General features: G+C 39.8%; 1 protein-coding gene across 12 annotated transcripts in view; it reads right to left on the bottom strand.

Annotated features, from left to right (window-relative positions):
* The window catches only part of AKAP9 (A-kinase anchoring protein 9), a 154,194-nt gene extending 142,674 nt beyond the window's left edge, over nucleotides 1–11,520 (bottom strand). For 9 of the 12 annotated variants that reach the window (XM_049093401.1, XM_025471397.3, XM_025471399.3 and 6 more), the window contains exon 1: nucleotides 10,007–10,414. In XM_049093401.1, the coding sequence (XP_048949358.1) occupies nucleotides 10,007–10,054 (48 nt within the window). In that variant the 5' untranslated portion in view covers nucleotides 10,055–10,414. Of the gene's footprint in view, nucleotides 1–10,006; nucleotides 10,415–10,670 lie in introns of those variants that run through there. The other 3 variants (XM_025471391.3, XM_049093404.1, XM_049093403.1) reach the window with 2 other exon arrangements.
* Between the last annotated feature and the right edge of the window lie 546 nt (nucleotides 11,521–12,066).

Below are 12,066 nucleotides of genomic sequence, written 5' to 3'. Positions count from 1 at the left end.
AGGATAATGATGATGGCTAATACTTCTTGAACACTTCTCATAGTCTGACAATATTCTAAGTACTTTTTCTTTTAAGATTTTATTTATTGATTCATGAGAGAGACAGACAGAGAGAGGCAGAGACACAGGCAGAGGGAGAAACATGCCGGGAGCCTGACGTGGGACTTGATCCGGGTCTCCACGATCACGCCCTGGGCTAAAGGCAGCACTAAACCGCTGAGCCACCCAGGCTGCCCTATAAGTACTTTATAAGTATTAGCTGAATTCTCAGAACCCCAAGGCAGGTACTGTTATTATTCTCATCTTCCAAATGGAGAGCAGAGGCACAGAATAGTTAAGGAACTTGCGTAATGTCACAAAGCTAAAAAATGGCAGTGCCATGATTTGATCCTAGATGATCTGGTCTAGTCTGAGCTCATAACCACTACAATTATATTGCTTTTCATAACAACAACTTGGAAAAATCACGTAGCATACACCACAAGCAGTGAGGGCAGCAGAGGGTGAGGGAGAAGCAGACTCTCCCCTGAGCAGCTCGATCTTAGGACTCTGGGATAATGACCTGAGTCAAAGGCAGACGCTTAACCAACTGAGCCACCCAGGTGCCCCTGGACAGACTGGATTTAAACCCCTGCTCTGTCACTATGACTCTGTGCAAATTACTTAACCTCTCCAGTTTTCCCACCTATAAAATAGGGATAGCAACAGCATCCACAGCTCTTAGAACAGTTGTAAGGATTAAATGAGCTAATAAATATAACCCTTAGCATAATGCCTTGCATTAGAAAGTGCTCAATAACTGGTAGCTATTACTATTGAATTCATATTCTTTATCCCACTGTCAAACTTCCATCGTCCAAGTGAGAGATAACGAGATAGGAACAGAAATGGGCATAAATCAAGAAATATTTAGGAGGTAAAGTCAGCAAAATGTGATGACTGGTTGGATCCAAAAAAGTAAAGGAGAGTGCCAGGGAAACCAAATAGAAGATGAGGTAAAGTGGGCCTGATTTTACTGCGTAGTGAATGGTATTAGAATGGAAAGAAAAAGGCTAAATATAAAAGATATTTTTAAAAATAGATTTTATTTATTTATTTGAGAGCAAGCAAGAGACCACAAGCAGGGGGACTGGCAGAGGGAAAAGGAGCAGGCTCCTCACTGAGCGGGGAACCCCTTGAGGGGCTTGACCCCAGGACCCTAGGATCATGACCTGAGCCAGAAAGGCAGACACTTAACTGACTGAGCCACTCAGGAGCCCCAAAACAAATTCTGAATTAAAAAAATTAATGGGAATGGGTTATGAGTTTGCAGGATATAGGAAAACAATTGCAAAATACTTAAAAGGACTTTGGTTTTCAGCTGAGATGCTTTCTGAATACGTATAACCTACTTGGCCTCTGAAATATGATGGCATTGAGATAAAAAAGAACTCTAGAACCTTAAAAATGCTTAAATTCAAATCCTAAAGGAAAAAAAGACTGCATACAGACTTTCCTGTCTTAAGATTACAGCCCTGAGAAAAAATAAATAAATAAATAAATAATATATATATATTAAAAAAAAAAAAAAAAGATTACAGCCCTGAGACCTGCGGGGGTGCCTGCATGGCGCAGTCAGTTAAAAGTCTACCTTCAGCTCAGGTCATGATTTCAGAGTTCTCGGATTGAGCCCCCATGAGCAGGGAGCCCGCTTCTCCCTTTCCCTCTGCCCACCCCCTCTCATGTTCTCTCTTGCTCACCCTGCTCTCTCTCACTCTAATAAATAAATATATATATATAAAACCCTAAGGCCTACTAAAATTACTAATACTGGATTTTACCCTTAGAATTTAAAATATATACTCAACTAAAAAATATATATATATGTGTGGGTATACACATATAAATACATATATCCCAAATGAATCTTCTCCTCTTTTCAATCTCTATTATAAAAATTGCTATTGGTTGAAGTGAAAAAGTGAGAGTTTTCGTATTAAAGGGAAATCACTGAGTAAAAATGCTCAGACATGTATTTTCATTATAAAAGAAATTTATGCAAATCAAAATTTAAACATTAATTTGGTAAGTGTAAAAGATTTTACATAAAAGTACTGGAAATACTTCCAATATCTTTAAGTTGTCTAAGAATAAAAAAGTTTCTTTTTTTTTTTTTTAAAGATTTATTTATTTATTCATGAGAGACACACAGAGAAAAAGAAACGGAGACACAGGCAGAGGGAGAAGCAGGCTCCCTGCAGGGAGCCCAATGCAGGACTGGATCCCAGATCCCAGGATCACGCCAAGCTTAAGGCAGATGCTCGACCACTGAGCCAGCCAGGTGTCCCTAAAAAAATAACATTACAAAATCCGGTATTTCATAAACTTCCAGCAGATATTTGCTAATGCAGTTTTTACATATGTTCTATGACTTTGCCCTTTAGAGCATGTACTTATTTGACTTAAGAAATCAACATATGGGCTAAAAAAATTTTTTAAAAGTAAAAAATAATAAAAAATAAAAAATAAAAAATAAAAAATAAAAGAAATCAACATATGTATACACAGTTAACAGACCATAAATGGTGTGGTAACTCACTGGGATCACTGCCCCTAAGTACACTGCAATCCCATGGATCTCCCTCATTTACTTTCATAAGTTAAATTTGAATTTTGATAAATAGAGAACAAGTATTTTTAGTTATAACTGGTCCCTAACCCTATCTATTTTCCCTGGGGAAACAATAAGACAATATCAACTTGAATAAAAGTGAGACTCCTAAGAAATAAATACAGCATAATCACAGAGCTCACAATAAATGATTCTTAGTGAACAAGGAATTTTGAAGTGTGTTTGGTATAAAGAGAAGGAAAAAAGGGAGAGCAAGAAAGTGATTCTAGATTTTTTTACTGTTTTTCAGAGATCTGTAAACCAGAGAACCTATTCAATCAATAAAATTTACAAACTGAAATCTTACAGACTAGGATTTTGAGTAGTAAAGTTTAGTGTAGTTCTTACGAGTCAAATTGATGACTTTGGGGGCTTTAAGAAAAGATCCCTCAAACGGGAGGAAAAAAGGACTTACAGAAAATTGTTTAGACCATACAAAAATCGAAATGAACAGTATAACAATCACAACCCTGATGGCAACTTGAAACAGACATGATACTGTTCATGAACAGAGGATAAAGGAATTTTTCATGATACAAAAGAATCTATAGATTTAAATAAATAACTTATTCTAGAATAATGAATAGTGTTAAATCCATGTGCAAATCAACCAAAACTTTATGCAGCATACAAGATGAGCATTGAGTGTCCTTATTTTGGTGACTACGACCACAAAAACACTATAAATAAAAGGGAAGTCAACAGGACAACAAAAATATGTTATACTAGTGAAATACTGGTAATCGATTGTGTTCACATATGAAAAGGATAGGCCCTTTTGTTACTGAACAAGACTGGGTTATTTTGTTCTCACAATAAAAATGGATTGGTAATGATCAAGCCAAAAACCCAACAGGTGCCCCCAGACCAACTGCATGCACTTGTAAAACAGCTGGCCATGGAACGGAATGACTCAATGGCCCACACAGAAATCAAACTTTAGCATCATGCTCTAATCAATTTACTAAGAACCTATTATTCAAAGCAACAGTTTAAATTTTGGAAGAGCCCAGAAGTCTTAAAAAAAAAAAAAAAAAAAAAACCAAGATGAAAGATAATCCTACTGAGATGTGTGGTTCTCTCTGTCTGCCTCTCTCCCATCTGCCCACGCACAAGTATTCTTTCTCTGTATGTAGAAAAAATGCATATGATAAATAATAATAACTAATATAACAACTGGCAACAATCCAATTAGAAAATGGGCAAAGGACTTGAATAGACATTTCTCCAAAGAAGACAAATGGCCCAAAAATACATGAAAAGATGTTCAAAATCTCTCAGTCATTAGGAAATCACTAGTTAAAACATATGAGATACCACTTTCCACACACCTGAACAGCTACAATAAAAAAAAAAATTTTAAAAACAGAAAACAACAAATATTGGTGGTTATACAGAGAAACTAGAATCTTCATACACTGCTGGTAGACATGTAAAATGGTACAGCTGCTGTGGAAAACCAGTTTGGCAGTTCTTCAAAAACCACAGGATTACTTTATGATCCAGCAATTCCACTGCTAGGTATATTCCCAAGAGAAAGAAAACAGGTATTCAAATATATGTGTATATATATATACACACATATATTTCATGATATATATATATACACACACACACACACACACACACCCATATATATATATACACACACACATATATATATGAATGTTCATAGCAGTGCTATTCATAATAGCCAAATAATGGGAAAAACTCAAATGCCTGCCAGTGAATGAATAAACAAAATGTAATAAGTGCTATAATGGATTATTATTCAGCCATAAAATGGAATGAAGTCTGGATGCATGTTACAAAATGGATGAACCTTGAAAACATTATACTAAGTGAAAAAAGTCAGACAATAAGGGTCAAATATTATAGGATTCCATTTTTAAGAAATATCTGAAGTAGGTACATCAAACAGAAACAGAAAGACTGGTGGTTGCTGGGGACTGGGGGAAGGAAGGAATTAAGAGTATCTGTTTAATGTACAGGGTTTTATTCTGGGATGATAAAAATGTTTGGAACTAGATGGAATTGATGGTTGTAAACTATGTATTTACTAAATACCACTGAATTATTCATTTTTATACGATTTATTTTTGTTATGCGAATTTCATCTCAATTTTAAAAAATCATAGCTTTTTTAACATGTAGCACCAGAACTTGAAAAGTTCTCAATCACTATCTCATTTATTCTCCAAAACACCTGTTGAGATTCATGTCCTGCAAAACGATTATTCTCATAGACAATAATGCACAGAATTTGTGATAATTTAAATACATGCTTGCTAAGTAAAAGTCCATAGTTGCAGTCGTAGGCGTTCAAAAATGTCAGCTGAACAAATAAGCAAATAAATGTCTCCGAAGTCCTAGTGCCTTTTCTAAAAGTATGCCAAATAGTTGTATTATAAATTCTCACACACACACATACATATATACCCCAGATGCAAAACAACCTTTATAAAATCTGAAGTTTTTCCAAATTAAAACTTTTAAAGTGCTGTTAACCAATGAAATAAGATGACTAATTTCAATTTTAGTGGAATCTTAAAGAAATGTGATGTTCCTTATCATTTAATGTTTACCAGAGAACTTTTTCTAGTTCCATATTAGAAATTTACTTACATTTCAATAATTAGTAGCCTATAATAGATTATTTTACTGTCATAGTTGAGCTCTTCCTACAAGCTTCATATATAAAAATAAGAGGCGTTTTTGTTTAAAAAGAATTCTTACCCAATCTTGTCATATTCTAGTTACTTGGATATATCCTATCTTTGTCACTCCCTCTCTTCCAGGTGCTCATTCAACTTTCAGTTTCACTGACAGGACACCCTAGACCTCTTTGCTAAATCTCTCTTCATTGGATCTTATGGCTCTTTCACCCATTTCCTGCCATTTCTTGGATTTGCCGTAGAAACTTTTGTTCATTATACACTTTAAGAAGCCTATTCTGCTCATTCTTTCCTCTATATTACCCCTCTTAAAGCTCATAATCTAAAAACCATGTTTTGTTTTGTTTTTCAATAAAGCCTAAAGCTCATGAATTAGTTTTTAAGTCAGAGACAATACACAACTGTTACAATAAATGATGATGGAAAAAAAATGATGATGAAGGTATCAAACTGCTGTATCCACTTTGAAAGCTAAGTAAGTTATGTCACATATAAGAATAAAAAACTAGAAAGTTTGGGGGTGCCTGGCTGGCTCAGTGGCAGAGCATGCAACTATTGATTCCCGGATTGTACTTATTCAAAAAAGAAAAAACTAGAAAGTTTTAAAGAAACAAGGATGAAGAGCAATTTGCTTAGTGGTGGAGCAATGTATCTGAATTAATTAAGCAAGGAACAATTCTGCACCAGAAGTAACTTTGTCTATTCAGTGGAAACAGTAATTAAAAAGTTCAGCTATCAAAAAAAAAAAAAAAAAAAAAGTTCAGCTATCAATAACCTAACACAGAGCTTGCATAGAGCCCTGTCCTTTTTTGCATACAAATGGCACTACTTTTCAAACAGAAAATGCTCATTAAATAAAAATCATACAATAAATACTTACTGAATGCAATAGGCAAAAATCTTAATTATTCAACAAATAATGCCAGTTATATACAATGCTGGATGGCTGGTGCAAAACTTTGGTTTTACTGAATTCTGGTACATGAATAGAATGTTGAATAAAATGTTAAGTATACCCAATGTGAATTTACAGGGGTAATAACAGTGATTAATAATACTAATTACCCAACTGTTTTCTAATTTTGTTCACTAATATTAAAATACTTTCTTTATATAAGTGTAAATAATTTCACTTGGAAAAGAATGAAGTCATTTAAAGTAGTTTAACACAAAGCCAGTCTGTGTAGTCCCATCCCCATCAGCACCTTGTAAATGGGGTTAGTCCAGCTCTGAAAATATTTACTTAATAATGCAGTAATGTCTCACATCTCCATGGGTCAGGCTTCTTGCTACATTAACACTGAGGAAGTAGCTGAGAACTCAACTGCAACCAAAAAACCAACAAGTAGAAAAACTGAACTGTCCTAAAACCCACTCATTGCACTCCACTGGCTCTGATTTTTATAAACCATCCTATCAAATTCACTAAGTTCTCCAGTCACAGCAATCTAAAACAAATTAGCAAAAGAGTCAGAGGAGATGGAGTAAGGCAAGACGAACATGACCACGGCAATGAGAATAGCAAGGAAAAAAGAACTACAAAACAGAAAGGAAGTCCATGCAAGTCTAATAATTCAGCCTCCCAACTATGGAACACAAGCAACACTGGAATACGAATTACAGTTGCAGGAGTACACCAAAGTGAGAGCCCTTAGAAAACCTACCTTTTTTGTACTTCATTTTTTTAAATTCTCTATAATAACCATACAGTATAATGAGTTCTTCATCATACTCTATTTGATAAGCTTTTACTGTATTTAAAAATAGCATTTAAACATTTTTTACTGATCCTAAAAAATGCTGTAGAGAATCTGGAAAATACTAAAAGTGTAAAGAATATTAAAATTGCCAATAACCCACCACCCAGAGATAACCATCATTTACATCTTAGTGCATTTTTTTTTCTGGTGTCTTCATATATATAGGTATGTACATAGACTTTATATGGTAACATTCTTATTAACCTGGCACTATTTATGGACATTTTTCCAATTGAAAAAAATCTTTATAGCATTATTTTAATGGCCACATGTACCAGAGTTTATTCCATCATTGCAATTTTTGTTGCTATTTTATAAAGCATACTACGCTGCATGCAAACCTTAAAAACAATAATCATTTATAAGATCTAAATACAGACAGCAAATTTTTCAATGATCAGCTTACCAAGCACCAAGAGAAAAATTAAAAAGCTATGGTTCATAAAATTATATTATCAAATACAATATTTAAGTTCAGTGAATAAACAAGACATTCAGAAAGCCAACTTTCTAAATAAGCTTTAGAAATCATCAGTGTAAGTGATTTCTGATGCCATCAATAACAGACTTCCAATTAAGAGAATTACTGCTATTAAATTACAACATTCTAATAAAGTAGTACCTATGAACGACTCATAGTCATTCTACTCATTCACTCATTAAGCAAATATTTGAGTACCTACTATGTGGTAGGTACCATGACTGGCTGCATTAATATCAAGAGCCTTCTCTGTAGTCTTAAAAGCAAGGTAGCAGCATTTAACACACTTTTACAAATCAAAAATTCACCCCAAATCCTACTGTACCTCTTCTCTCACTGTGCATATTACCCAGTGTCTGTCTCTCCCACTAAACTGTGAGCAACTCGAGAACAGAGACTGTCACCATCTCTAAATTTCCAACTGTTGGTATAAAACAGGAGTTGAGTTCAATATAGGCTTGCTGAATGACTTTACAAAATTTTTAAGTCCTAATCTAAGAGCACACAAGTTAAAACAATAATATATACACTAATTTTGATGATGCTGTTTTCATTCTATTTTTCATATTTTTATTGGTCATCAATCTTAATGGCTGCGTAATATTCCGATGCACTCACATGATCTGAAAACAATGATTCTAATTCTCTCCTTGTTTCCAGTGTTTTTATATTGTACAGCTAATGTTCCTGCAAAGAAATCTTGCCTTATAGATCTGACAGATTTATTTCTCACTAGAAAAACTGGGCTCAACTCCAGAAGACAATAATCCTCTACAATATAAGTGACTATTAAAGGAAAAAGATTTTCACTCCATAAGCAGAGTACTGAAGGACAGACAAACACACACACACACACACAAAGAAACTAGAATTTTTTTTTTTTGGCCAAATCAATTTAAATAAATCCTGTTATACGTGTTGTCCAAAGCAAAGAATATTTTGTAGGACTACTTCGTACATATCTTTAGGAAGATAATTCTGGGGGCAGGCAATCCAAACTTTGAATTAATGAAATGTCTAATTAGAACGTCAATGCCTCCAAAGGAGGCACACACTTTATCCACCTTCTTGGATTCAGAGCTTGCTCAGACTTTCAGGTTGCAGAAATGTAAGCAGCTCTGGGCTTCTTAAGATTCCTTGATTCCCCTTTTCCTCCATTTACAGATTTTAAAGTAAATATCTACCTGGTAACATAAAAGCCCTCAAGCTTTGATCTCAGATAGAAGGAACTTACGGGAAAGCCAACTGTATTTCAGAAATATGAAGCTAAGTTATATGCATACTCATCTAAGAAACTTGGGTTGAGCATCTACTACCGCATCTCTGCAGTATAGCCCTTCAATGATTACTGAAATCATGGACCCCTGTCCCTTTTATTTATTTGGAGGAAGGAAAAGAGAACAAGAAAGAAAAAACAACAACAATTAACTATATTATAATTTAATTGTGGTCCAAGTATGACTGTTAACAATTATCTCTAATAAGACGGTATATAATCTATAAAAGATAACGTCGTCATAACGGAGGATGGGGGGGGGGCTTGGAGACCAGCTAGAAGACAGACTCGACTATGTAATTTTTAAAAGAAATATGCTATTTAATTTAGGTCTCGTCTATCAAATTTTTCAGAAGGTCGGTGAGGAGTATCTGTTTATAGTCAGGTATCCTTGGCTTTACAGGTTTGTTTGTTTTTTTTTTTCTTTCACGCAGACATAAGATACGGACTCACTGGAACGCATACATCGATTCGATCACTGAGAGCAGGAATTCCATAGGTGTTGCTTAGAACATGGTACCTTCCGTCGCCCGCAGTGGGTTCAGACTGCACTACCGTTCCACACACCACAGAAGCGCCTGCCACGACAAAGACCTCCAAACACAAACGCAGAACAGAACGCTGTGTCTAAAGCGCCCCCGACGCCAACTCCGCAGCTGGCACTTGTGGCACACGGAGGCCACCGCCAAGGCAGCTGCCACAGGCCAATCGCGTACCCAGGGGTGCCAGCCTGCCACCGAGAAGGCTAAGCTGGTGAGCGACGCGCAAATCCCCCACCAGATAAAGAGAAGCCTCGATCCCCACCCTGGGAAGCACAATGCCTGCAACTAGGCAGAGAACTCCCTCGAACAGTGAAAGGCTGGACGGTTAGAAGCAGCGAATCCCAGCCTCCGGCAAGGCAGGAAAGGAAGGGTTTTATTTGGGCATTCACAAGGCAGAGCCGCACCACCCAACGTTCACGGAAGTATCATCCGCTAGGCGGTCACACCAAGCGTTTTCAACTGGAAAAAGGAGAAGAGGGCGAAGGGGAAAGTCGGGTCCTGCGGCAGCTCCCGGCCGGGCGGCGAGCCGGGGCTGCGGCGACCTCGGCCTCCCAGGCCCTCTCCCGCCCCTCTCCGGCCACCGCCTCCCACCGCGGGCCCCAGCAGCCTCCGGGGCTCTTACCTTCGCTTTGCCGGCCTCCAGCTTCCTCTGTCTCTCCTCGTCCTCCATGGCCTCTGACGGGAAGGCTGGGGGAAGACAGGGAGTGGGTCCGGGGTAAAAACGGAAGGTCGCTGCCGAGGGACGTGGGACAGCAAGCCCCGCCGCTTCGGAGGCAGGGCCGGGCCCGGCGCCCCCCGCCCCCCCGCCCGGCGTGGAACCAGTCTCCGCGCTCACTGGCCGACCGCCCTCCGCCGCCCGGGGAACGCCGTCACCGCCGCCGCCATCTTCGTCTCCACGTAAACACACGGCAAGGCGGGAGTGGAAGGGGGGGCACGTCGGCCCGCGCAGCCGCCGGCCGCCCCGCCGCTCCGGGCAGGTGCGCCGGCCGCTCCTGCAGCGCCGCCCCCCCAGCCCCGCGCCTGCCGCGCCGCCCCGCCCCCGCCGGGCTGCCCCGGCCCGGCCCCCTCGGCCCCCGCTCGGACCCCGGCGGCCGCAGGCGCAACGCCCGCGGGGGTGAGCGCCCTTCCCGGGGGACGAGCGCCCGCCAGGTGGCGGCGGCCTGGCTGAGGCGCCGGGAGGGGGGGGGTGTGCCAGGGGCGCCGGCAGGATTCCGCCCACCGCGCTAGGGACTCGGTGGTCGCTGTTAAAACACTGAGATTTTTCCAGTTACAGAAATAATGTATACCTAACGGCGCGACCGGTGACCGATGAAAAGCCCCAAGGAAAAGCCTGGGGTGGGGCGGAGAGGAAACGACCCGCCGCACGTGAGTTTCCCAGCCTGGATCGACTCCTCCAGTGGAGGAACTGGGAGATGCGCCAGCAGCTCTCCTTACTCCTGCGGCTGAACGTCCCGCCCTCCCCACGCGGGCCCGCCCAATCTCCCGTCCATCCTTCAAGGCCCACCTACACGCCGCGCGAACGGCTCCTCTGGTCCCTTTGTTCCCTCCACCGCAGCTAGGAGTATCCAGGCGTGCTTACTCCCTTTCCACTCCTCCTTGGTCTCCCTCTTAGCAATGACGTCTTGAACGGAGCCTAGGCTTCGGACAAAAGCCAGTATACACTTTCTAGCTTGGATGACCTTGAACAACTTACCTATCCTCCCTCAGCTTACCTGGAAGTTTTGGAGGGGTCGTTAAGATATGTGAGTCCATATATGGGACTGCCTCTGACATGTTAAAAATGTCCTTAATTAATGGTAGTTTTCCCCCCTCTCCTTGTGTTTCCTTTATGTACTCTGCATGATACTTTAGTAATTTATGCACCACTTCTTCACCTCATACGCTAGATTCCCTGATGGCAGACTGTCTTGCTTATTTTGGCATTACTAAAATGACTAGCATAGTTTTGCACCCGATAAAACTTGTTAGATTGAACTGAGCCATTTTAATAACTTTCATCTCTTCCCTAAATACTTCCTTTTTTCTCCCCACCCTTTTACTCTCAAATCCATTTTTGAGGTGAGCTCATGTTAATGTCTCAGGTTGATTACTCAGGCTGATCATGGTTCTCTGTTTTGAGCCAGGTTGGACTAAAACACTGGCAGGTGTGAACTGAAATAAGCTATAAAATCAATCATAGAAGGGGTGCTAGTGAAAATAGTGTTGAAAAATAAAAAGATTAACAATCTAAAGTCTACCACAACCAGAAGAATAGGTTAATTTTTTTTTAACTTAAATTCAATTTGCCAACGTATAGTATAACACCCAGTGCTCATCCCATCAAGTGCCCTCCTCAGTGCCTGTCACCGGAAGACTAGGTTTAAACAGCTCTGATTTATAAATTCTTTGTTGTTGTTGTTTTTAAGATTTTATTTATTCACTCTAGAGAGAGAGAAAGGGAGAGAGTAAGGCAGAGACATGGGATCCCTGGGTGGCGCAGCGGTTTAGCGCCTGCCTTTGGCCCACGGCCCGATCTGGAGACCCGGGATCGAATCCCACGTCGGGCTCCCGGTGCATGGAGCCTGCTTCTCCCTCTGCCTGTGTCTCTGCCCCCCTCTCTCTCTCTCTCTCTCTCACACTCTCTCTCTCTCTCTCTGACTACCATAAATGAAAAAAATATATATATATATAAAAGAAAGGCAG

This window comes from Canis lupus, chromosome 14 (genome assembly GCF_003254725.2).
Source record: "Canis lupus dingo isolate Sandy chromosome 14, ASM325472v2, whole genome shotgun sequence".
NCBI classification, from domain to species: Eukaryota; Metazoa; Chordata; class Mammalia; order Carnivora; family Canidae; genus Canis; species Canis lupus.
The sequence above is the reverse complement of the archived record's forward strand: the minus strand, read 5'-3'. Positions and strand labels throughout refer to the sequence as shown.